The 26938-nt window shown below is 40.2% G+C and overlaps 1 protein-coding gene across 1 annotated transcript; it reads left to right on the top strand.

Moving 5' to 3' along the window:
- The first annotated feature begins 4172 nt into the window (after window positions 1-4172).
- LOC134646364 (neuroligin-4, X-linked-like) lies at window positions 4173-25981 on the top strand. The gene is made up of 9 exons (XM_063500236.1): window positions 4173-4547; window positions 5794-6756; window positions 7605-7754; window positions 10593-10778; window positions 11850-12300; window positions 16181-16394; window positions 17621-17745; window positions 20433-21042; window positions 24876-25981. Exons 2-9 carry the CDS (start codon window positions 6282-6284, stop codon window positions 25281-25283), a joined length of 2619 nt encoding a protein of 872 aa, XP_063356306.1. The 5' UTR covers window positions 4173-4547; window positions 5794-6281; the 3' UTR covers window positions 25284-25981.
- Window positions 25982-26938: the final 957 nt, after the last annotated feature.

Raw genomic sequence — 26938 nt, 5'->3', positions numbered from 1 at the left:
ATTTCTATCTGCAGTCCCCTGACAGGTCATAATTAAAACTTCCACAAAGTGACAAAACAATAACAAGCTAACTATAAAAATGAGACAAAACATACAACATTTATAAAATGCAAATTACACACCTAAATTACAAAAAACACACACATGAAACAAATATATGTCCAATACCACACAAAATTAATATAATGCAGAATCATTCTATTAATTTTAATATAATTATATATAGACACGGTGCATGTTAAGAACTAATGACTCAATCGAGGCACATGTTAGATATGAGACATATGCAACACCACATTAAGTCAGATTAAGATCTGCAGCTCAGACTGTATTAGAGAAGAAGCATACTGTGATTGCTAATTCGTGTACATCTTTCTTTTTGGTTCACTAACTGCATTGCGAAGTGAACTGCTGCAGTCAAGAGCACTTAGGTAAACTTCTCACCTGCATTACGTGGGATAAGTTGGTTATTTTTGTTTTGCTAACTTCTCTAAGCTACCTTGCCAACCTTAGGCATCTGTAAAACTCATAATATTTTCCCTCCAGGGTCAGTTCTTTATACAAGCTGAATTTAATTTTAAGACAGTGCTCAAACATACAAAATCAGGCAGTTGAGTACTAGAGAAAGCTCATAATGATACAAAAAAACCCCAATAATTGGATAGACTGCTGTATAATTTTTTAGCTAACCAGACATTTACCATAAAACTCATCCAAAGCAGATATGTGAATACAGATTACTTTGTCATTCCTTGAAGTATGAGAACCCGATCTGATGGTGTTGGTTTTTAATAAATGATCACAGGACACTCACAGAATCAAGAGAAAAGTGGCATATACAGTACATTAGTGATGACATATATTGTTGACAGTGGAGAGTAGTCTCTACATAGCCTCAAAAATATGAAACACTCAAAAATAAAATACATTTTGGTTTAATCCTCTCTGTTCACCAAAAAGACTGAGCTGAACTGTACACATTTGTTAAAATTAATTTCAATGAACTTCAAAACTTTAGAGCCAATGTAGTAATTTTTAATTTTTAAGAGGCACTTACAAATTCAATTTATTTTAGGGCCCGAGCAGTGATTTCATCCCAGAACTTCGTGTATCTGTTATAAAAACGCAACCAGTGCCATTTTTCATGCATGTCATGCATCTAGTTCGTGCATTCATTATTTCTATGCTGGACTTTGGCAATTCATTATTATCAGGCTGTCCCCAAAACTCCCTGAATAGCCTTCAGTTGATCTAAAATGCTGACCCAAGAGTACAGACAGGGACTACAGATCTAATAGTACCATGGTGCCATACTAATGGGCTGGTTGTGGTTCTTATGGTATTTAAAAGTAGAATGGGAGACAGAGCCTTCAGCTTTCAGGCCCCTCATCTGTGTTGAATTTGGGAGACAGACACTCTGTATTTGTATGATTTGGCTAAAACTGCAAAAGTTTTAGGCTGCTGGAGACTTCCGATGATGCACCGTGTTTCTTCTTCACTCACCTTTTCTTTACTCTCTATGTGTTTATACATCACTCTGTATTCAATCATTAATTATTATTAAACTCTGGCTCTCTTCCACAGTGTGTCTTTTGTCCTACCTCCGCTCACCCCTAACTGGTCGCAACAGTCGGAGCCCCTCCCTGAGCCTGGTTTTGATGGAGGTTTCTTCCTGTTAAAAAGGAGTTTTTCATTCCCACTTTCACCAAGTGCTTGCTCATAGGTGGTAGTCTGATTTCTTGAGTTTTCTCTATATTATTGCAGGGTCTTTACCTTACAATGTAAAGCTCCTTTTGGTGAATGTTGTTGTAATTTGGCGCTATATAAATAAAACTGAATTGAATTTTGAAAGTTTATCATACATAAACTGAAGAGGCTGCATATTATTACTATTACTTAAATGTAAGTACTATTGGCTGTATTTTATTTATGTGTTGCATTAAATATAATAGAGTCAGTTAGAATTTTTAGGACTGGTTCAATAACATCAGTGTTGTGGCTGTTTTACAGTATTATTTACAATTTTTTTTTGAATGAAAATAAAACTGTAAAGATCTGAAAAAACAAACTCTGAACTGATAACAAGCAAAAATGGACTGATTGTTTTTTTGTTTTTTTTAATAGAAATTTCACCAAAGTGTCTTCCATCCATAAAGCCCACAGTTGTTAACCTGACCTTACAGTTTTGGCTGTTACTTAGCAAATTCTTCTTCTTATTATTCATCAATAATATCATTTATTAATTTATTTTAAAGAAATTTCAAACAGTAGTTTAGGGTTTATGGGTTAAGAAACATACAGTACATTTCACCTTTAAAACATATTTATTTATTTATTTGCCTTGGGTAGTGTCTGAGACAATGAACACTATAACAATACAGAGGTAATAGAATATAAATTTAAGTAACATAACAGGTATAAAGACTGAGATGTTACACGAATATATTTCATTTCCCTTTTGCATAATGGCAGGAAGTGTTGATATAATTTCTGTCTTTACATACAGTCTATGGAACGCTCATTTCCCCGAGACAGTTTACTTTCCCCGGTGCTAATCTGAGTCTACAGAAAGCCTCACGCATTTTAGGAAAACTAATCAGTCACGTAGTGTACACGCTCTGACTGACAAATGAAATCACTGTGAGAAAAAGTGGTAGTATAAAATAAAATGGAAAAATGCATGTATGGGTGTAAAAACTAAAGGAATTAAAATAAATGTATTGGGTAGACAATCAAATTTCTGTAAACACAAGACTAAAATAACTTTTCATAACATGAAATATTGCTTTCTTTTGTTAAATTTCGAACCCTTCTGACCTCAATACCAGTTGCTGTATAGTCTTACTTAATAGGGTGCCAGTTTTAGAGTCGTTCCTGGGATTTTATGGATAGCTTCTTTGGATCGTCCTAGTCTAACCTCTAGCTCATCTCTAACCTTTTAAGCCGAAATGACTCTCGGCACAGTTTTAGATATAGGGTCTTTTTTGGATAAGTCTGAGTTAAAAGAGAATAAGTGACAGGGCTTTTGCTTATTGGAACTATAGCTTTGTAAAGCTTATGTCAGTATCCATCCACCCAACAATTTTCTTAACCGCTTATCCATCTTAGGCTTGCAGGGGGGGCGGGAGCCTGGGGAAGAAAAGCAGAGCAAGCAGGGGAAGATGAAGATGAAGAAAGGACCCTGGACAGGTCTCCACTTATGCCAGGATCATTCTTCCAAATCACTTATCAAAACCCCATCTGCTCAAATTAACATGCACAAGCTTGTTTTTGCCTTGTTGGATATGTAAACAGCATGTTTCTGAAAGGGGACAAGGGAAAGGGAGGGTGGAGGGAGGGGTTAAGTGAGTAGAAGGCGACACAGAGAAATAAGCAAACAAGTGCACAGGCAGACAGAGAGGTAGATAGGCAGACAAAGAGATGGATGGGTGGATGGAAGCTTGTTGAGGAGAGGAATAGAAAGTCCTGAATGCTGTTGCGGCAGGCTGTGCTGACGTGAGGAGTGTTCCCAAACACAGTTAGTAGCGACTGCAGACCAACTGCATTACCATACTCACACACACACACACACACACACACACACACACACACACACACACACACACACACACACACACACACACACACACACACACACACACTCCTGACACGCAGTGCCCGAGGGAGAAAGCTGCTTGCGGGCATAGCTAAATAGAATGGGGACAGACTCTCCTGTTCTGGTCCTGAGGAGGTTACTGTGCAGCTACTCCACTAAATTTGTAAATTTGTCAAGGTGTGATTGTGGCCATGCGGTTGAGTCGGAATATGCATTAATGCTTTTTGTGTGTTTCTAGGCTTTGAGGGACTTTCCACAGGTGTGTGTGTGTATTTATGCACTTATTGTGTAATGGTGTCCACCTCTCTGTATGTGTGTGAGTGTGTGTGTGCGTTTGTGTGTGTGTGTTCCCATGAACAGGTCGGTCCTCTCCTGTCCTGTCCTCTCCTCCACCCCCTTCTTCTTTCCATGTCTGCGCTTCCTCGCGGAGCTAGGTGCGTATCATTGGATCAGTAGCTGCTGGCTGCCACACTGTCCAATCGCATCTAGGAAGAGAAAATAGAGAGAAAGAGAGGGAGAGAGAGAGGGGGGAAGCGAGGAAGCGAGGGGGAGATGGGGGAGGAGAAAGAAAGGAAGAGAGGGAGAGAAGGAGATTGATCACTTGAACGTCCTGGGCCCTGTATTCCTCGGAGAAACATTAAAATTTCTACTATAGCTCCAAACAAATCTTTTCTTCTTCTTCTTCTTCTTCTTCCCACCTTCCTCAGGCGGAAGGCTTGCAGGTTGTTTTTTTTTTCTTGTTTCTTTTTTGGGTTATTTTCACCCCGGAGACGTGCCACCACCACCACCATCACCAGCAGCAGTAGCAGCAGCAGCAGCAGAGGAATATCTCCCAATATCCCATCCCGGGCACGTCGGATAAGCTGCAGCAGCGAAAGCACGCGGCAAATATTGCGGTGGACGGGAAAGGAGAGCATGGTCCATGGGATTTCACACCTCTCACCCAGCCTGGGTACGGTATATCCTACATTTTTGTCATTTGAGGATTTTTTCCCTTCTACTGCAGCGGGGATGCAGGTTGAGGCTTTGCATTTGAGTGTGTGTGTGAGTGTGTGTGTGTGAGTGAGTGAGCGTGTTTTGCCGTAGTCAGCTTCAGAGCCGATAGAGATTTAGACAGGGAATTCTACCTCACAGGCAAGCATTTTTCCACACTTATTTGTTTTTTATTCTTCTTCATCGCACACGCTTTCCCTCTCGTTCGTTATAATAAGAAAGCAGCCTAGCTTTTATCTGTTCTTTCTATATGAAAATACACAAGGGGAGGGTGGCAGGCGGGTTTGCCTTGATAAATGGAGCGTTATTCATCAGCGTGTGTGTGATCACCACTGGAATGTTAACTAGCACCTTGGACAGCCGACACCAATACAATCTAACATAAGAGGAGCGACAGCGCGCTGATCCTTTTACACTCTAATATCTTTGCAGCTTACAGTGGGTCGGTGTGTGTGTGTGCGCGCGCGCGGATGTGTGTGTGATTATACAGAGAATTGATGTTTCTCTCTCTTTGTGCGCGTATGTGGACGCGTGTGTTAATATTCTGCCCTCAGGCCCTCAGAGGGAGAGAGAGAGAGAGAGAGAGCAGTGTCGGCTGGGAAGCAGCTGTGAGTGTGTGTGTGAGTGTGTGTGTGAGAGTGTGTGTGTGTGCGCTTGAGAAAAAGACTGAGCATGTAAGGTGACAAAGAAAGTGTGTGAGACATTTAAAAAAAGGTGTATTGCACGCATCTTAGGTGGTGGGATAGAGAGCAAAGTATGCGTGTGCGTGGTCGTGCGCGCGTCACAGGCTTCCTACCTTATGCTACATGCAGGTCAAGAGCCCTACGGTGTATTCGGGGTTTAATTAAGCGTGTGACGTGACACCCTCCCCTCCCCCCATCGGGGTCCTGTGATCTGTGAAACAGTGTGTAGTGAGGATGTGACACAGCAGCCCTGACAGTCTGACACCGAGTTAAGCTGAGCGGACAACATCTCGTTTGCCCTATCTATCACTCCCATATCTATTTTTATCATGAAAAGAAAGCAAGGTGCACAAGCCGGCCTTGTGATGTCATATGTGTGTCTCCTGTGTGTTTGTGTGTGTGTGACATTTTATTTATTTATTTTTTGTTGCCCTGTGATTATTCTAATCAGGACTAATTAAATCCATTCTTTCTCTTTTTTCCCCTCCTCCGCTTTTCTCTGCCTCTCTTTCTCTTATCCAGGCGGCAGTTTGGGCTTGTTATGGGGGTGACCCGAAGGAGAAAGTGACAGCGGAACAGTGATGCCACTGTTTACATAACAGGAGAGACTCGCACACACATACATGCACAAACATATACACACAGACATGCAAGTAGGCTCAAATCGCCAGTCCAAGACATACACACTCACTTAAACAGTTCCACACATGCATACACTCTGAGACGGCGTATTGAACGGAGTCACTGACTGAGTCACTGCACACTCAGAGGAACAGAATCACTGACTCACACACAGGAACACACACAGACAGACACATACACAAGGGGAAAAGGTTGTTTGCAGGAGCCAGGACTGTGTTGTGTGTGCTATGGGCCAAGCTGAGCAGCAGCTGTGTGTGAGTGTTGGATACCTCTGAAGGGTCAAAGCAGCCGGAACCCTCTGCCTCCCCCAGTTCCTCCCCTTACCCCTCCTATCCCTCCTCTTCCAGCTATCCCCAAAACACATCATCATGTCCGAGCTGAGGACCAGCAGACTTTTATCCCCCCCTTCATCCTTCTCCTTCCACCTCAGGTTTCTATCCCTCCTCCTCTCCCTCTGCCTTTCCCTTTCTCTCTATCCAACCTCCTTACTGGCACAACAGACTGTGCCGGTCATTTCTACGGCACAGGGCCGTATCCGTGGCATCTTGACCCCGCTGCCCTCAGACCTCCTTGGGCCTGTCATTCAGTACCTTGGAGTACCCTACGCCAGGCCTCCAACGGGGGATCGGCGCTTCCAGCCGCCTGAGCCGCCCTTACCTTGGCCAGGAATACGAAACGTGACGCAGTTTGCTCCTGTGTGCCCACAGTCATTGGATGAGAGGAGCATACTGGGAGACATGATGCCATCCTGGCTCACTGCTAACTTGGATATAGCAGCGACGTACCTCACTCACCAGAGCGAGGACTGTCTCTACCTCAATATCTATGTGCCAACTGAGGAAGGTGAGTGAACCTAGTGGTGTGCAGTGAAATCTGGGGGCAGGGAAGAAAAACAAGCGTGCAGGATTGGGATTAGGATTACATGGTTAGGTTCATTTTGCTCTACACTGGCTAAGAGGATGATACCTGATTTTAGGAATATTTTGGGCATGACAAATGATTAAATCATGAATGTCCTGTCAGAGCATAGACATAACCTTGACAAACAAATAAATCTTTTTTTTCTTTTTAAACTATGCCTTGCTCCCTCAACGCCCTCTGCGCACTGCTGGTTGAACCAACACTTAATATGCAGACACCTGCGTCAGTCGCCATGGGGTTTACGCCTTTACTTGTGGAGGAAAGTGGGAAGGACACAGACTCACTCATGCATACATATTGGTTCATACACATGCATGTGACCCTACGCACACGCACACACACATACACACGCCATGGCATTGAACGCTCCCGCCGCTTCAATTTATACCCACCAACCGAAAAATGAAGGCAGGGGAGCAAATAAACCCAAAGAGTGATCAAAGGCTGAGATACATAAAAATGGACACATGGACATTCACACACACACAGCCACAGATGCACACACCAACAGCCTACAAGGCCATTTATTCAAACAGAATGAAGTTGGAGATGGTGGATGGAGCTGTGCAAAAAGTTATGCAAAAAAAAGAAGAAAAATTTGATGCCATGTGACGCTAATATCTATCTATCTATCTATCTATCTATCTATCTATCTATCTATCTATCTATCTATCTATCTATCTATCTATCTATCTATCTATCTATCTATCTATCTATCTATCTATCTATCTATCTATCTATCTATCTATCTCTATCTTTCTCTTGCCCAGACATCCATGAGGAGGGGCAGAGGCCAGTGATGGTCTACGTCCACGGTGGCTCATACACAGAAGGCACCGGTAACATGATGGATGGCAGTGTGCTTGCAAGCTATGGCAATGTCATTGTCATAACTCTCAACTACCGCCTAGGAGTATTAGGTAAGAATTATCTACATTTTATACCCATCCTGTCTCCAGTATGTACAATTTGGCTGTATTAGGTAAAACTGCCAAAGTACAGTGTATGCTTTGAGAATCAGTGTAGTCGGATTTTCAAATAAACCCTTCACACTCTAAAAGTAGATTCTTTTTTTCAATGAGTCAGTGAATGAATACTGTGTATATGCTCATGGTTTATTTTTGTAGTGCCTTTATTTTTATGTAAGTCTCCCAAATCCAAGCAGCTACAAGCAGGTTTTTAGTGAATGGCTTCTAAAATGGCTGAATTTGAGCTTCAAAACCGTGCTCCACCCTTCGAGAGAGAACAATAGCAGAGCAATTACTGCCAAGGTGCTCTGGGTATCACTGCAGTGTCATACACCTACTGTATGGTAATTTCCATTATGAAGCGGGGTAGTCTAAAGGGTGATGAATGGATAATAATTTGAAATGCGTTGTCCACATCTCAGTGGCACTTATTTAATCTGGGAATTTAGTCTTTTCCAGAAAAATTAAATTGCATAGGAAGAGATGGATATTTTACCCCATGATAGAAGCAGATGAAGGTGGGAATGCATAAATCAAAAGGTCCACCGATGGCAGTGGTCACCGCAGTGGTGAGATTTATCAGAATGATCTTACACTAGGAAAAAAAAATGCATTAGTTTGTAGAAAACATTGTTGCTTTACACTAATTCAGTTTTAGTTTTCCTGTGGGTTGCTGTATTGTTTATTAGATATTATGAGCTATAATTGAGAGTTCAGGGTTGATGCAGTGTGTACTTTGTAAATGAATTTTCCTTTAACTTATTTTACATGTAATATTTCTGCTTTTTCTCATTATGTGGGAACTTTTACAAGATACAACAGTTTTGTTTAAAACAAAATTCAGTTTTTACGTCTCAACACAGAAGTCAAATCTAGAGTATACTTACCATCTGGATTGTTTAATCCTTCAACGAGCTATAAAATGTGAAAACCATTAGTGAGCTGTTTTTACCCAGAGCGCCCTTTCCGTTTATTTTTTAAATTTTTTTCTTTAAGTGGAAACATGTTGAGTATGGGGGTCCCTGGTGGAAAAAAAACCCCTGAAGCCGTCCCCCCCACCACTACTAGCATCGACTCAAATCTGATCCTTTTTACCTCCACGACTCTCTGACTCATTGCTCTCTGAACAGCATAAATCTGATTCCCTGTGGTTTTTCTAATTTTAGGCAGCTATGCAAAGCTCACAGGTTGGATAAGCAGAATGTCTTAAAATCCTGGTATTAAGCCTTCTTGTGGTTGTAATTATTAAAATTACAAAGAGCTGAGTGGGGCCACAGGAGGGTTAAAAAGAAATGCAAGGCCTCATTTACTGTTTTACACTAAGGGCATGAACATTTAGTTGTTTGTGTGAGGCCTGTATATTGATTCAGTCAATATACAGGCAACACATCCCACTGACTGGGTAAAAGCATTCTAATAAGAAGGTGCCCACTATTTAGCAGTGAGAGTGATGAAAATATGAAAATAATATGTAAGTTAGCAACGTGTGGATACTGTATCTTTTCTACTTTAATGCCTGATTTAGCTTATACAGCTAAAAAATGACATCCCTTATTATAATCTGCATGATTATGTAAATTAGTAATAGAAAAACTGGACTGGTGTTTTGTATTAATTAATATGTGGCTTTTAATTAAATTTTATCGGTTTATAGATCTTTTACTTGCACATGCAAATCATTTTCAGGCTGTTTGAGAGACATTTCTCTCCCAAAAGTAAGGACACATCTGGGTTCCTCCTTAATTAGGCAGAGAATGTTTTTTGAAAATTGGGTTTGAATACATGCTAAAAGGTTAATACGTTTTTAAAAGCTAATTTCCAAGCCTTTCATTAGACATTGATTTTATAAGATGGAATAAATCTGCATGTGGTTAGTGGGTGAGAAGAAATTCCATTTAATTCTGACCTTGGGGAAAAAATAGCAGCTACTGCTGTAATCATCATTCAGAGCCAAATAAAGACCATCCTACATGCTTCTTTGTGTCTTCACTCCATCCCCTGTGTTTACACCACCTGCGCCTTCTCCATCATCATCACCATCACCATCAAGCTACATCTCGAGTAGCAGTGTCTTCTTCTTCCTTCTCCTCGTCATTGTCACCATAAGTTGGATGCATGAGGTGAGCCCATTTATTAAAAGTGATGTACAATTATGCACATGAGCATAAATGAAATAAATAAACGATTGACCCAAATTTTTTTTTCCAGAGTATGAAAGCACATTATACAGTTTATAATAATCACAGAGCTCTTCTAAACGAATATAATCCTTACAGTGTCCTTCTTTTTGCTTCAGAGAAATTTCTGACAAATGCACATAAGTGGTGAAATGTATTTTAGCATTGCTTTTCTTGCTCATTATACTCTTATGTGCTTGAGGTTCACAGAAATGAGCTTCTGCAGTAATGAGATAGAGGAGTGAGCCGTTAGGATCCTCGTGTTTACTTAACATCAGTAGTAAAGGGAATAAGGGATAGCTGCAGTTGTAACTGCATGCACATGTAGATTTATGCGTTTATGTCCGTGTGTAATTGATATTTACTGACATGAATATGGATGTAACTTGTTGATTTGATTCAGTTTGAGGAATTGCAGGAGAGGCACATCACTTTTCATGAATTTTCAACTTCAATGTATCATAAAAACAACTTGTGAATAATTAACAGTATGAATGCTGTAATCTCGTGCTCAACTTTGTGTTTTCTTTTGAGTTTCTTTTTGTTATTGTGAGATAAAGATGCGCCATTCCTGAACAGGAGTTTTTTTCCTTCTCTCTCTGCCTACCTATAGGATTCCTTAGCACAGGTGACCAGGCAGCAAAAGGGAACTACGGCTTGCTTGACCAGATCCAGGCCCTGCGCTGGGTGAAGGAAAATATCGCAGCCTTTGGCGGGGATCCAAACAGGGTCACGGTGTTTGGATCAGGGGCTGGAGCATCCTGCGTGAGCCTCCTCACCTTGTCGCACTACTCGGAGGGTGAGGGAGAATCAAAGATAAAAAGTGTGTTGATGTACTGTGTTTTACTCAGTTCAATCTTTAAAGATGGGTGACAAATTAAAAGAAAAATCAATTGCCACAACATGCCATCAGCGCGACTTTAGGGTAGTGGTGGATTATCAAGGTTTCCCCCTTTTTTGGTCTTTTGATGATGGCGGTTAAGAGCCCTGGTTAGCATGTTAATCCAGAATTTCCCATAGGTGTTTTCATTGGAGCCGACATCCAAAAACTCTGAAGACCACAATGTATTTCTTATTAAATCATTACGTGAGTACACTATCCCTATGGGTGAAGGCACTGTCAAGACAAAAAAATAAATAAATGCCTCATTTTAGGATAAAGGTGATCAATCAGAATAACAATGTATTGATTTGCAGTGACCCACCTCCAAGAATCTCCAAGGGGAGAACCAAATCATGGCAGAAAAAATGCCCACTCCATCCCCCACCAGTCACTTGATCTCCTCACCATAGATTTCAAGAATTCAGCGATCATTATCACCCATCTGTATGTTAAACTTTTTTTTCATTTAGAAATATATAAAGAGAAAGGACAGATTGTGATGGCGGTTGGTAGGTAGGTGGCTGCTTTGTAAGCTCTGACATTTACCATTATGAAACTTTTCAAGGTCTCCAGTGAACCGTTGCAGCTTTCATTTAGTGGTCTTAATGCCTGAAAAAGCCTTTGAATTCTGTGAATAATACAGCCTGCCCGTGACTCATATAGCCTAGGGCTGTTATTATTTTTAACTTTTAACATTTAACTCTTACTTCAACTTAGTATGCCAGATATAACCTGTCATACTTTAAATCAGAATAATGCAGATCTTCGATGCCAATTTTTTTCCCTTGCTGTGGGAATGATTGCTTCTGGATCTATTTATGTGTGCAAATGTGTTGTGCAACCTTCCGGTGTGCATTCAAGTGGCTGTGCATCCATGCACACATGTGTGGGTGCATGTGCACCCATATATATGTGCCTCAGTGTATACAGGCTACATCTACACCCAGATTTGTATTTACAGTATGTTTGTGTGTTCATGTGTATCAGACCTGTTCCACAGAGCCATCATCCAGAGCGGCAGTGCTTTAGCCAGCTGGGCTGTCAACTACCAGCCAAGCAAGTATGCCCGGCAGCTCGGTGAAAGAGTGGGCTGCGGCATCGATGACAGCACGCAACTGGTTGCCTGCCTCCAGGGCCGGAGTTACCGTGAACTTGTGGAGCAGAACATAACACCAGCCAAATATCATACAGCTTTTGCCCCGGTGATTGATGGTGATGTTATACCTGATGACCCCCAGATTCTGATGGAGCAGGGAGAGTTTCTGAACTACGACGTGATGCTGGGGGTTAATCAGGGCGAGGGCGTGAAGTTTGTGGAGGGCATAGTGGACTCAGAGGACGGTGTCAGTGCTGAGGACTTTGACTTCGCAGTGTCGGACTTTGTGGATAGTTTGTATGGATACCCAGAGGGCCGAGACACATTGAGAGAAAGCATAAGGTGAGTTGAATTTCTGAATATACTTAAAAATGAGTAATAACTGAGGGGATAATAATGTGACATTCCAAATAATATACTTATCAGATTTCTTTTAGAAAGTTAGATGAGATCATTGATACGAAGCTAATAAATGCGACCCTGCAGTCAGGAGTGTTTCAGCTAGCTGTGCTTTAATAGTGTGAACAGCTTGATGTTCTGTCCTAAAGAAACAGACTCCAGCATGTCTAAACTTTATGAATAAATATCTGTCATGGCTGTGACCAGGGATGGAAGAAGCACTTTACAACAGTACTTAGTAAAAATCATACACAGTTTAATGTCACCCATTGGTTTTGATCTTCACATTTTAAAGTATCAGTGTTAGTGTTTTCCCCAACACCATGTTGTTTTCCTGGAGTCAGAAGTTAGCTTATATGGATGGAAAAGTGGAGTGCTAATTCATTAGCTAATACTAGCTAAGCTGCATTCATAAACTGTTCGGTGCAACACATAGACACACATATCAGCTAATTAGCGCTAGGTAACATATAAATAACACAGTGACAACTTTACTCACCAAAACTGAAGGAGAAATGTCTTGGATGGCTGCAAAAGAAGCCACAATATTAATCAGATAATCTATTAAAAATGTTCCACAGGGCCCCGATAGCACATAGAAGATAAAAAGGTCCAGTTTATTTTTTGCAGCAGTGAAGGTGAGGCCTAGCAGACACCAGTTAGCGCTATCTGCCTATGATGGGTTAGTCAGTCAATGTGGTTATGCCCATAATTCAATTACCCAGTGGTTAAGAGGAGGGAAACTATCCACAGAGCCCAAAATTGTTTTTTGATCCATGCTGTGAATATGCTTTTTGATGCTGCAAAGTTGGACATTTTAGCTCTATGAAGATTGACTCTCTTTTGCAGCCAGCCTAAAGTGGCACCTGAAGGAATTGCAGTTGGCTTCATTTTTCAGCTCTGGAGGTTGCTCCTTCGTAAAAAAAAAAAGAAAAAAGAAAAAATCCCTTCCCTTAAAGAGATTTTATGCTAAAATAAAAAGAGTTTCCTTCCAATGTAGTCACTAAAGTGAGTAAAATTAACATGGTATATTGTCAATAGAGTATTTTGCAGGTGGTGACCTTTGCAGAATTTAGAAGAAAATAGAACCAAACAACCAGAGTGGGTGTCCTCAGACTGTGTAGCAATATTAAGCTACATAAATCAAATAATCAGCCTCAGCTGATGAGGCATCAGTACAGCCTACAACACTGAAATCTCTAAACAATATAAGCTAATTACACACAGCAGCTGCAGCCCACTAACACACATAGATTAGATAGGCGCTAACTGTGGTGCTCACAGTTAGTTTGTTGTAGTTCCTTCCTGACTCTGATTCTGCTCCAGGTTCAGCTTTTCTGTTTTTCACTTCTCAGTTTTATCTGCCTCTAAGCCTTTAGACACTGAGCTGAATGAGACTTTTGAAGTTACAACATTTGTGCAATAAGTTATGGGGCTTTCAGACACAAAATGACACCCCCTGTCCCATGGGATCCCTGTATGATCATTACATCCCCTTTACATTATTTACATTTTTTTAATAGATCTGCAGTTATTGGTTAAAGCAGATTACAAACCTGAGCTATTTTTACATGTATTGCCTACTGACAATGAACTTGCTGACATGCCTACCTGTTTTGAAGATAACTCTTTACTCGTCGGCCTTAAAGCAAACCTGTTTCTGACAATTCAGGAAATAAAAAAAGAAAAAATCAGTCTCAGCTTTTCCTTTATTTTGCCTTCTTTGTCTGGCTGGATGTTTCATTTCGAGTGGCCATATTGGGATATTTGTTATAGCAGTCAAAATTTAGATTATCTGAACGTGCAAACTACCAACATTCAAACCCAACCCCTTGTTCCTGAGTGAGAGAGAGAGAGAGAGAGAGAGAGAAATGGGGAGAGCAGCTGTGGCCAAGCAAGCTAGAAAGTGGATTATGAGGAGAGCAGTGCGAGCAAGAAAAACATTATTTTCTGATCGTTACATGGCGGTCGCATTCTGAAGCACAAATAAGCACACCCACACTGTCGTCCTGTCTACTGTTGCCTCAGTCCCACTGTTGGTCAAACAGACACACAGACCTGCGGCTCTAAAGACATCCATGACACAGACAGAGATCAGAGGAGAGAGATGGCCTGTGTTCCAATATTCTTACTACCATGCTGCTTATAATATAAGATAAAGATTTAGTATGTCACAATACAGTATGTCCAAAACAGTATGCCAAAATGACAAGGATGTCCCACAGCATCCAGTCACTATTTGAAGCATGCAAACCAACATGCTTTTCTGGCTATTATGACTCACAATCCTCTGTGTGGTAGAAGATATGAGCCGTGCATCACAAGACGGATGATTTAAGTAACCTTCCAAATCGCATATATTTTTCTTCAATTTTTGCCTCACAGACTTCACACTATATTAAAGTACTATGTCCAAATCTAAGGCATACTTCATACTAGGAGACAGCTTGTAAGGGTGCAACCTTGAACACAACAGAATAATAAGAATATACAAGCAGGCCACGGGTCTGAGAAAACCAGCCGCCCACATGCGGGTCATAGGTGATGAAGGGATAGCAAAGCCCCCCCACACAAGTGTTTTAGCATTGAACCCGAAACAGCGTGAACAACTATATTCATGAGGTAAAGTTCACGGAGAACATGTGTGCTTCACAGTAAACAAGCTGGTTTTTATGTCTGCTGCAGCTTCTTGTTCCGTTCTCACGTGTTTATTATCCCTATTTCATGTGACATTTGTTTTGACTCTGCAGCATATACCAATGTAGCCAAAGTATGGACTCATAAAAAACTAGTGGCACTGTAATGAGAATAAATGTAATTTGTTACTTCCTCCCTTCACACTGACAGTGTCTTGCCTCCAGGCAGTGATTCCTAGAATAAAGGAAACCAGCAGGAGACTTAGTGGAAAAAGATACAGCATATTAGTGAGTTTTAGAGGTGTTGGTTAGCAATTATTTTAACACGGACAAAATGAGTTGTTTTCTCCGACTGCTAGAACAAAAGGCTACTTCTACTGCTCCCTTAATCACAGAGGGTCACCACAGTGGGTTGCTCTGCATATTTGATTTGGCAGATATTTTATACCGGATGACTTTCCTGACACATCCCCCAAGGGATTTGAGTCTCCTCCTGGGACTGAGCTGGGGATCATTTGCTTGTTAGGCAAATGTGTAAACCACTACACTGTAGTATCTGCATGCTAAGCTAAGTTAACTGATCCCTCATTGTAGCTTCAAATATATCAAACTGACATGCAAGTGGGAACAATCTTCTGGTCAAAGGCATGGCAAAAAGCATAGTTAGCAAAATCTAAAAGCCATAGACAACTGTAGACATAGTGTGGTGTCTTAAAATTGAAGCAGTGCAGAGGGACCTTAAACCTGAATTCTTTATGATGCGCTGCATAGGGTGACTGCTCTGGTTGCAAAAAGAGCTGACCATAGCTTCCAACGATGAGTTTATGGTCTCTAGTTGTGCAGGAGGTATTATTTAGGTATTATTTCATGCAATTTACTGTTAATTTTATACATTATGAGTTAGCTATGTAGTGTAAAACAAATAATGCTTGCATGCTTTAGGGCTGGTTTACTTTGTGACTGTTGAACCACTACTGTATAGGCATGCAGATCCATCTCTTCCTCTCGACATCTGGATTCAAGGTGCAAGACCTTTATTGTCATTGTGCAAGGACAACAGAATTTGAATCCTTGGTATATAAATATCCATTTGCTGTGAAATCTTGTTGCTCTGTAATGCATATAATAGATTTGCTGAAAGATGAGATGATCGATTGACTAAATTTCAAATGTATTTATGATTTAAGGTTCATGTACACAGACTGGGCGGATCGGGACAATGCAGAAACCCGCCGGAAGACACTAGTGGCGCTTTTTACAGACCATCAGTGGGTGGCACCAGCAATAGCAACAGCTGATCTCCACGCTCAGTATGGGTCTCCTACCTACTTCTACTCATTTTACCACCACTGCCAGAGTGACGCCACGCCACCTTGGGCCGACTCTGCCCACGGAGATGAGGTGAGATCAAAGTACACGAGCAGTATCTGTTGCATGGGAAGAGTTATTAAGCACTAGGCTCAAGAAATGAGACTAGATATCAAAGAGGATAGAAGAAAGACTTCGCAAAGGATGGTGACTAATCCGAGTAATTAACTCTAAAGCAAATTAGACAAAATGACTTATTTTTCAAAGAATCTTGAAATATTTATACAATGAATGAGAAGCTTTGGGGTTTGTTACTGCTTCACATTGATCTGTTCAAAATACTTGATTAAGCAATTTGTTAGAGCATGAAATATCAGAAATGTTCATGAAATAACTTGTGCTACAGGCCTTTTAGGTGGTTAAGTACTTATATGCTGTGTATGTGTATATTTCCTGAAAAGGACTATTTATATAAAACAGCTCTTTGTTCATGCATGTGATGACTGAATTATGATGGTAACAATATGGCTATAATAGGACACAAAATTCACATTTTAGTTTAATCTCGGCTACAGAGTCATTGTTGGTTGTGTATATGTTTGTGCACACCAACAACAACATTTCTTTTTCAAAATAATGAAATAAATGTAAAATGCATAATTGGCTAAAATTCACACGGTTTTCAAATGTTGTGCAATATTAGTAAGAAAATACTTTGATCTTTTCACCCTTGCATAAAAAATGTCCACTAAGACAAGTGAAATACATTTACAATTAACTTAAATTACCCATTAAAGCCAGCTTTGCAATTTCAGTAATGTCGCCCATCTCACTTTTTGCCACTCCACGTGTGATTGAACATTGTAACGAAGCTAAGACCCTTTTAATAAATAATTGAAGCTGGGCTCTACTGCCAGTGTATATGGGTGCACAGGCGATGATATACATAAATGCCAGTTCTTTGTTTGTCCCACCCCTGGCGCTGATTGGCTAATCGTAAGTGCTTTCCTTGGCTCAAGTATGTAATAGCTGAAGGGCAAAAGCGATATGCTGGTGTACAGCTCTACTGTAGTCCTCTGTTAGTCAACATAAGATAACATAACATGAAAAAGCATAAAAAAAATATTGCACTCTCCCTGCTGCAAAGTATGATCACAAACAAAACATATAATATGAAAATGATCAGATACCAGAGTATGGAAAATATGATCAAATTAAATGAACAGGATCTGACTCAGTAGTGCTTCAGTCATGCTTATGGTTGGAGTCCAGAGAACAAATGTATTGACTCTAACATGAATATGTGTTTATATGTGTAGGTGCCTTATGTGTTCGGCGTGCCCATGGTGGGACCCACCGATCTGTTCAACTGTAACTTTTCCAAAAACGATGTGATGCTGAGTGCGGTCGTTATGACCTACTGGACCAACTTTGCCAAGACTGGGTGAGTTAATAAAATGTCCACTGCAATGTGAGATGTTGTTCTGTTGGAAAATCCCACGGAGAATTAAGCAAACACAATCAAAAGTCCATAAAAAAGACAAAAAACAGAGGATGGCTTCAGCGTCATTCAGTCTTTTCAAACCGAGAAACCCGTTTCTAATTTCTGCTATTAATACATAATCCCCTCCCACATGTGTAAAATGTCTCATGACTGAGAATGAAAGCCAAGACACTTAATCACATTTTACAAGTGCAAAAGAAAATGCACAGCTGTCAAAGTCAAAGATCAGTCGTTCCTTATCCTTTTTTTTAATTGACTATGCAAAGACAAGGTTTTGGCAACGCAAAGTGTTGTTTCTGTAAGTGTGGACATTTCAGTCTTGATTTTACTGGAATAAATCTCCTCCAGGCTTGAAATAGGACAGCCAAGTTTCAAGTCTATAATGTTATCAAGATAAACAGCCTCTCCACTTTGCAGCGCTTGATATCCTTTCCATGTGCTTAATTTGTTGGACAGATTAATAATAAAGATTAACACAGGCACCGAGCTATCTGTCAATGTTTACACACAGAGAGTTCAGTCAAAGAGGGAACAAAGAGGAGAATGTAAAAGTTTTGATTGTTAGCATTGAGTTGTAGGCATTGGCATCAGTTTATTGAAAACAGGCAGGAGTAATAAGCTTAATTGCTCAGCTTCTTTATTAAATTAAGTAATATTTAACATAGCAAATAATAACACGAGAACCACATTTCTCCAGAAAAATTTGATTGCAATTGTCGTAGAAGTTGAATTTTAATGTAGCATTAGATGAAAACATCACACTTTTAGAGCAACAAAAATAATGAGCTCACAGGCAAAGGATATGTTATTGTAATGCCTTTTCCTTCAAGAGCTCTCTGATGTCTGACGAGGAGACGGCGCTGTAGGCACAATAATGAAAGCAACACCGCAGACTAATTTTGGCAAAGTGGGCATACAGGTTGTCTGTCATGTCAATGTCTTGACAGGCATTTCTTCTGGGACCTTGGCGGAAATAGTTAAAGAGCTCCTGCTCTTGAAAAAAAGTCCTTGAGGACAGCCAAGGTGATGTCCTAAAAGAGGAATCAATTGATTAATTTGCTGTTGCTTGACAAATGTCTTCTCTTCTCTTCTCTTCTCTTCTCTTCTCTTCTCTTCTCTTCTCTTCTCTTCTCTGATGCAATGAGAAATATAGTTTATTCAGTATGTTGAATTAAAACTAAGTAGCAAAGAGCAATCCAAATTATTAAAGCAGACTGAAGTGGTCTGCCCGTAGCTTTGAAAAATATTGCTGCCACAGAAAAAGCCCGCATTAAAACTTTACAAACCTGACAATCCACACTGATAAGAGTGCCTTTTATCTTTCCACGCTGACATTATATACAAGATAAAAGTAATTGTTGAAGATGGACCTTCTTTCTGCAGTGCTCGAAGTGAGTAATTACCAGTAATTAATCCAATTGAGGCTCAATCCACTGAGACCTCTTCAGATTAACAGAAACATCTGTGGTCTAAACCTTGATCTAAATCACCACAGAGCCTTGCTGTTTCACAGCATAAAGAACCAGGACAGTGCGCTCACATAATTTGACTGTGGCATGAAATAAAGATATCTTTAATGTGAATGCATTAAGGCAGTCACATTGCATTAAGTTAGCTGTTTCTAGCCCATAGTCTGTATTGTCATTACCGTCGCAGCAAGCCGCAGCGCAAAATCACCAAGTAGGCATGTGAAGATTTCAGTATACACTTCAATTATCAAAGGGGAACTTTCTCTGAAGAAAGATTTCTCTCGGCTCTGAGTGCCTCAGATGGTGATGGAACTCTGCGACAGCTCAATTTAACGGGGGAGATGTGATGCTCCCTGATGTATATTTTGCACGCCTCTGTGTGGGCGTATAAATCCTCAGCTTGTGTGCATTTGTGTGTCGGTAGGTCTTTAAGCTAGCAGCCTTTTTGTGCTGTTCATAAGGTGTTGATTGACAAGCGAGCACATAACACGTAACTGGCAAGTCTGTGAAGATGCGCTGCCGTTTGACTCCCAACATTTTAGCTGCTGACACAAATAAGTCGGTAAATCGACAAATAAATGCCTGTCGGCATGTGTCAGAGAAGTGATTTTTCAAGCTATTTCCACTGTACCACGCACACATTCATCTCTAATGTAGATATCTGACAGGTTTGCACGCAGTTCAAACTGCAGGAGTTTGAACTGTGCATTAACAGGAATGTTCTGTAAGAGTCATATAAACTGCACAAAAATCAATGAACTAAAACGAAACCACCTCGCAGCTATGTTTACAGGAAAATAAATCTTGTTTTGCGTTGTAGCAAATATTTTTTGCCTCTGGTTTGTCTTATGTCACTTTAATATTGATTAGAAAGTCTGATGAAACTGTTGTGCCAGCTTGAGCGAAACTCGGCATCCTCGGAGGATGATTGCCAGCACAGAAGGAGCTGAGAACTCCCTGACATTTGAGAAGCAAGGGAAAAAAAAGTCATTGATATTTATACATCTAATGAATATCTGAGCCACACGTGGTGCAACATGAGATCATTTGCTAAATGTGTTTAATTTCTTTGTTTCTTTTAAATCCTTTTAGTATTATTTTCTTTAAGGTTACAGTTATTTGTTAGCAACAAATAAATCCTTCTCTCACATTTTTCAGTGATCCAAACCAGCCAGTTCCTCAAGATACCAAGTTTATCCACACAAAGCCTAATCGCTTCGAGGAAGTGGCTTGGTCTAAATACACCCCCAAGGAGCAGCTGTATCTCCACATTGGCCTCAAGCCCCGTGTCAGAGACCACTACCGTGCTACCAAAATCTCCTTCTGGCTTCAGCTGGTCCCACACTTGCATCATGTCAACGAGCTCCTCCAGTCGGTGTCGTCTTTCACTCACAGTCCCTCTCCACAGGATGACACCCCTTACTCTTACACTAAGCGTCTATCCAAAGGTTGGCCTCCTAGCAGTACACGCCACCCAGGTTCCCCAGGAGGTACTCCACAACCACCCGAGCCCGCGTTAGGACAAGGTGGAGAAGAAAATGGGGTCCGTGTCCCTAACGAGGACTACTCCACTGAGCTCTCAGTGACTATTGCAGTAGGAGCGTCACTGTTGTTTCTTAACATACTTGCATTTGCGGCTCTTCTTTACAAAAAAGACAAAAGGCGTCTGGAGCATCGTAGGCCACGTCCGCTTCCCCCACCGAGGAGAGACATCACGCCAGCAGACGTTGCAGCCCACCTGCAGGGGGAGGGACTGATGTCATTACAGGTAAGTCACAGTGTGGGTGGCTGCACATGCTTTGCACATGTGATGAAGTCTAGATTGCGGTGAGTCATAGTGTGCTTGTGTAGCCACAGAAATCCTCTTCAAAGATCTTTGTTTAGCTTGGCCGTTTGTCTGTTTGTTTGTTTGTTTGTCACCAAGATTAGCTGTAATTCTGTAGCAAAAGCTATAGAATTACATCAACCTTCTTGGAGAGGTGGAGCATGGGCAAAGTAAGACCCCATTCCATTTTTGTGTGTGGAATCACAGCGCTTTCTTTGAATCCTGCAAAATTGGGGATCGGCCTTGGCAGAGGTCTGTGCTCCCCGAGTGCCCTTTCAGATTCAAGCTATATGGAAAATAATCACGCTCATTGTCAGCGAGTCAGTTGAGGTTTTGTGTGACGACGTAATTAAACTCTTGTCAGTGTAGCAGCTGCCAGTAGAGCACTCTTGCAAAACACAGCCCGTCATCAGCAGACATTATCAGTGTGAGGATCCGTGTGTATCTGTGAGTGTTGATGCATGTGCAGGTGTTAGCTGTGTACAATTGCCTGAATTGCTTTCATTTGCCTCGAGTTCATTCAATATCTGGCCTCTTTGGAGCACTGTTAGCTGCTTGTCGCTTTTAAATCTCACACAGCGAGTGCTAAATGTTAGATATGTTTTATAGCTGACAAATCTTAATTGGCAATTGAACTACAGTAATCAAGCTCAGCACAACAGCTGCCAGTTTTATGTTTTAAGTCCTTATTTTCAATGCTGTGTTTCTTTAAATATAAAAATCTAACATTTTATTAGAACGTATTCTTATTCACGCTTGGGTTGTACATTATTCTGGCTAATAAAAACATATGATTGTAGAACAGGAGGCAAAACTTGGACTGTTGAGGAGGGCCACACCAATAAGCTTATTCATAAAGAAATAAAATTAACTGACCAAAACTAAGTTCAACTTATTCGTGTGGCTCTCCGCAAAGGTCCCAGTTTTCCTTGGGAAAATTAATTACCCACCGCTGATGTAGAGTAATACCTAAAAATCAGTCAAATAAAGCCAGGAGGGGTTTATATGACAAATAGCATGAGGTAGTTAGAATTTGATTTGATTTGTTTTATGGATTAAAGTCCAAACTCTGTGTGGAGGTGCTCAAAGCTGGCTCTGAATCAGGTGCAATGAAATCCCAGTTTACCAAGACGTTTGACTCTTTAAATGCGATCTCACTAATGTGAATGTCTCACATTGGTGTGCAGGTGCATTTCTAGGATTTTTAAAAATAGGGTGGCACAGGGGGACCCGAGTACTCCTCTGGGGCTGTGGAATGGAATATCAGAAAATTGGGCCAGTAATCAGTGTTATATTGATTTTAATTGCAGACAGACCTCTTGCTTCCATAAACATGCATTAAGAGACATGCTTGCCCTGTAACGATATAGTGGCTTCACTGAAGCACAAGATTCAATCGCAGGGTAATGGAGCTAACAAAAGGCGGTCTGGTAAGAGCCTTAAATATGTTTTATTCAATTGAGTTGTAGAACAATGACTCATACATCGTTGCACCATTTCAAGGTAAAGGAGTTAGAGAATGGTCGGAAATGGACCCCAGCAACTATGAGACATATTTCAAAACTTATTTTTTTATATATGCAATTAACACACAAGCTTTCAGTTAATATTATTTTATTATTTATAATGTTTTTTTTCCCTTGTTCCCCCATAATTCCCTTCCATGATTGACAGAGGACATAACTAACAACACTAAGACGCAGAGTGGCTGCCAATCTTTACCATTGATCATGACTTTCATACAGTGCAAATTACTGTAGTATATGTGAAAAGATCAGATGCAAATGCCTCTAAGCCCATCTGACACATTTTGTTTAAAACATTTTTTAAAATCAGGTTCCTGATTAGAAATTATACTAAAATTTCATTTGTGACTGAGTTAAATGCCTTATTTTCAAAAACTCTAGTCAGTTCTTGGGTTTTCAACTAATTCAATTGTCTTCTGCAGCCAAACCCCTGTTGTCCATCTGTGCTGGTTTTGCAGAATCCTTTTTGTACAAGATGTAGTAAAGGCTTGCAAAATCACTAAAGATTCAACTGGAAACAAATGATTCAAAATGAATAACTGAACAATAGCCACACAGTACAACAAAATAAACAATAAATAATAAATAGAAGAGATTGCACAATCACTATGCCCTGTGCTGTTGTTATAATAAATAAAAATAAAAATAGAATTATGATATATCAAATAAATAAATAACTCTAAAACCAGTGAATACTTGTCGTGTCGAGTAAGCTAACCCTCCATGGCACGGTGTTGCCCTCAGGCAACAAACCACACTTTTGCTTATTAAACCGTCCCTTTAACCATTTAAAGCCTGAACCATGAAATAATTGCCAGAAAATTCAATTTTTTTTAAAAAAATTGAGAGTTTATGGAACCATTAGAAAATTTGCTTAAAAAATGAATTTAATAATAATTTCTGTTTTTTCATTTGTGTCATATTTGCTGCATCAGGCTTAAAATTGTATTGTGTATTTTTTTAAGTTATTCAGGGGGAAAAAATCACACTGATGATGTAGAAGTCTCAACAATGAATAAAAAACTGTGTGTTTCAAATATGATACACAGGCATTAATGGGTCAATTTGAGGGTTTATTCTTATTTTTCTATTTTTATTTAATGACACATGTCACAAATGTGTGACACAGTGCCCAGACTAACGTCCTTTATATGTTGAAATCGCTACTTTCAAAAATATGTTCCTATGCAAAGAAATATACATGTGAAGAAATATATTTGGGTATTTAAATGCAGGTTTTGATTTGATTTATTTATCAAAATAGCTCTTTGTTTGTTTGTTTGTTGACCCAGACCAGCATCAATAATGCAAAATTTAATAGCATTACTGCTCAAAAAGACGTATGAATGATTATGTTGTCATTTGCTACCCATCATTTGAATCACATGTGTATATTTGAAATATCAAAGTTCTCAAAAAGTAGCATTAAATATAATATTTTCTCCAAAAAATAAAAAACCATGCCATGTCTAAAATATCAAGTAGTGCCTGAAATGGGGAAACAACATCATGACAATAGTCTGACCACATTGATAAATGGAACTTGACCTGATTAAATGTCAGATGATCTTATTCACATCTTCTCGTTAGTGGTGCTGTGAACATGGAGGCTTTTCCCGACAAAGGAAAGCGGTGCTTATTTTGGAGGAGGCTCAGTGTCTGATTTAGCCAGGTTTGAAGTGAAAGCCTTCTATTATCATATGCTACCCACTGAGAGCTTTCACTTGATATCGCTTTCTCATTTTAGATCGAGGTGGCATTTAGAGGCTTTTGCATTCATTATATATTTATATAAACCAGTGATATTTTATGCTGGTCTCGCATAGCACCTGCTAAATGGTATTTAAAAGGAAGAAAATTGCCCACTGAAGTAGGTATAACGATTAATTGTTTATTTTACTGAACTGTGGCTTTATACATAATTGTGCTGATGTTGGCCATGTGGGGATTTGGTGTTTTTCTCAGATTTATTTCACTGTGAATTCAATATTTTTTCGGTTTTTGGACTGTTGGCTGGGCAAAACATGAAATCCAAACCCATTAAACTAGTTTCTCATGTTATCTTTTATTCAGGAGTAATGATAAATTAATTACTTGATTAAATACCCGGTAGATTAATTTATCATAGAAACAATACTCAGTTGCTGCCCTAGATGTGGTTATTTAATAATGAATTTGTTTTTCAGCCTTTTTTTCTCTCTCTCCACTTGACCTCATTGTTTTCTCTCGTCCAACTTTCCAAACCTGTAGGTGAAGCAGCTGGAGTGTGACGCTGCCTCAGCAGATGAACGGAACAACGCTCACCATCATCACACCCTGGATACTCTAGATGCGCTGGATGGGTTGGACACCCAGGACATCTACAGCACACTGGACACTGTGCGCCTCACCTGCCCACCTGATTACACCCTCACGTTGCGCCGCTCACCCGACGATGTCCCCCTCATGACCTCTCTGACCCCGGGATCGCTGCCCGTGACCCCGGGGTCTCACCCCGTTACTCCTGCGACGCCAATGACCCCAATGACACCTGGATCGGTGGCCGGGATGAGGATGGGGCATCCTCACCAGGGATACACACACCATAGCCCATATAGTAATACACACTTGCCACACACACACATCTCCACGCACACACACTCCACCACGCGTGTATAACCGCAGCAAGATACCGCAGCACATAGATACAACACACACCCATACTTAAACACACACACACACACTGAACAAAATAGACTTAAGACTTAAATACCTCTACTAATTACCCTGCAGGATTGTTACAGAAGGAATGACAGAGAGACATTTTTCAGTAACAGGATGTAAAGACAAACAGCTGTGTGTTGCATGTCTGGGAAACTGAAACCTAAAACTGGATCAGACGAGATACTCATTTGCTCATAACCCGATGAGCCAGGACATCCATCAAATGTCTGAAAACCTTCTTTGGATTTTAAATCTGCTTTTTTTCTACATCTGAGGAGGAGGATGAGGAGCACTGTGGCAAAGGGGTCAGTTACTTTACATCTCTTACTGCACCTGAGCTGCGCAGTGCAAACCGTGCTGAGGCTGAAGAGAGCAGATGTAGATGCAGAACTGAGTTATGAAGTACCACACACACAGACTGCTGATGTCAACTTGAACAACCTGTGAAATGTGAATGTAGCATTTTTTTTTCCATTAAATGATCAAAGGCCCTATCTGCCAAGGATCAAACTAAGCTGAGGAGAAAATAACAAATTTCAGCGAGAGATGGATGTAAAAAAAAACAACAAAAAAGGAAAAAGCAGAGAAAGAGGAAGAGGGGGATTGAAAAGACAACATAAGCTGAAGGAAAAAGTTTGTGTGATGGTGGGAAAGAGATTAAGATTTCATTGAGAGGGATTTAACAGCTGTGAGAGTGAGGAAGACAAAGGGAGATAGAGTGATATGAAGAAAAAAACACACACACAGAGAAATGGAAAGTGTGCCAAGAGAAAGAAATTAGCTTCAGAAGAAGAATGGGCCTCTGAAGTGTTGCCAGACTTACTGAAGAATCACTCTAACCAGCTATGTGTTAAACTCTTGTAAATAGAATGGAAAGATACAGATGATATATTATGATTTACAGCATTTACCTGCTCTTGCATTAAAACATGACTTATTTAACCACATTATTGCTTTCATTTCAGATATTACTATATTATTGTATAGATGTCCTAAAGCAAGGCTGGTTGTCTTTCTATCTCAACCCACTGTAATATGTACACAGTACCTTTATTTACAGACTATATTTGCTATGCACAGTCATTTGAGTAATTCTTAACGATGTGAGCATTTAGGTACTTGTTTAGTCGTTGAAATATAGGACATTTTTCACGCCATCCTGTCTTTTTTTGATCATTGGGAAGATGAGCTAGTACTGTGTAGATAATGCAATATTGGTTTGATGATTGAGCACCAGCCAAAAACCACGAACCCTTTGAACCTTTCCTGCTCTCCTTCCCTTCGCATTCCTAAAATTCTTCGTCAAGGCCTTACCCATATTACCTAAAAAACCAAAATGTAATCTGAAGATTTACAGACAGATGGTGATTTTTCAGGAGGTCAAAAATCACCGCATGTCTCCCCAAACATTCAAAGAACAAAAGGCTTAAATACCCCTACTAATAACCCTGCGGGGTTGTTACAGAAGGCATGAGGGAAAGACTTTTTTTGGGACACATGCTGTCGAAAATCACAGCATGTCCCTCAAAATTCAAGGATTTGTTCTGTTGTTTTTTTCAAGCCCCACTGTTTTACAAACCCACGACTGAATTGCACCCATTAAAATATAA

This window comes from Pelmatolapia mariae, linkage group LG16_19 (assembly GCF_036321145.2).
Source record: "Pelmatolapia mariae isolate MD_Pm_ZW linkage group LG16_19, Pm_UMD_F_2, whole genome shotgun sequence".
Taxonomy (NCBI): domain Eukaryota; kingdom Metazoa; phylum Chordata; class Actinopteri; order Cichliformes; family Cichlidae; genus Pelmatolapia; species Pelmatolapia mariae.
Note: the sequence above shows the minus strand (reverse complement) of the source record. Positions and strands in the feature narration are given on the sequence as shown.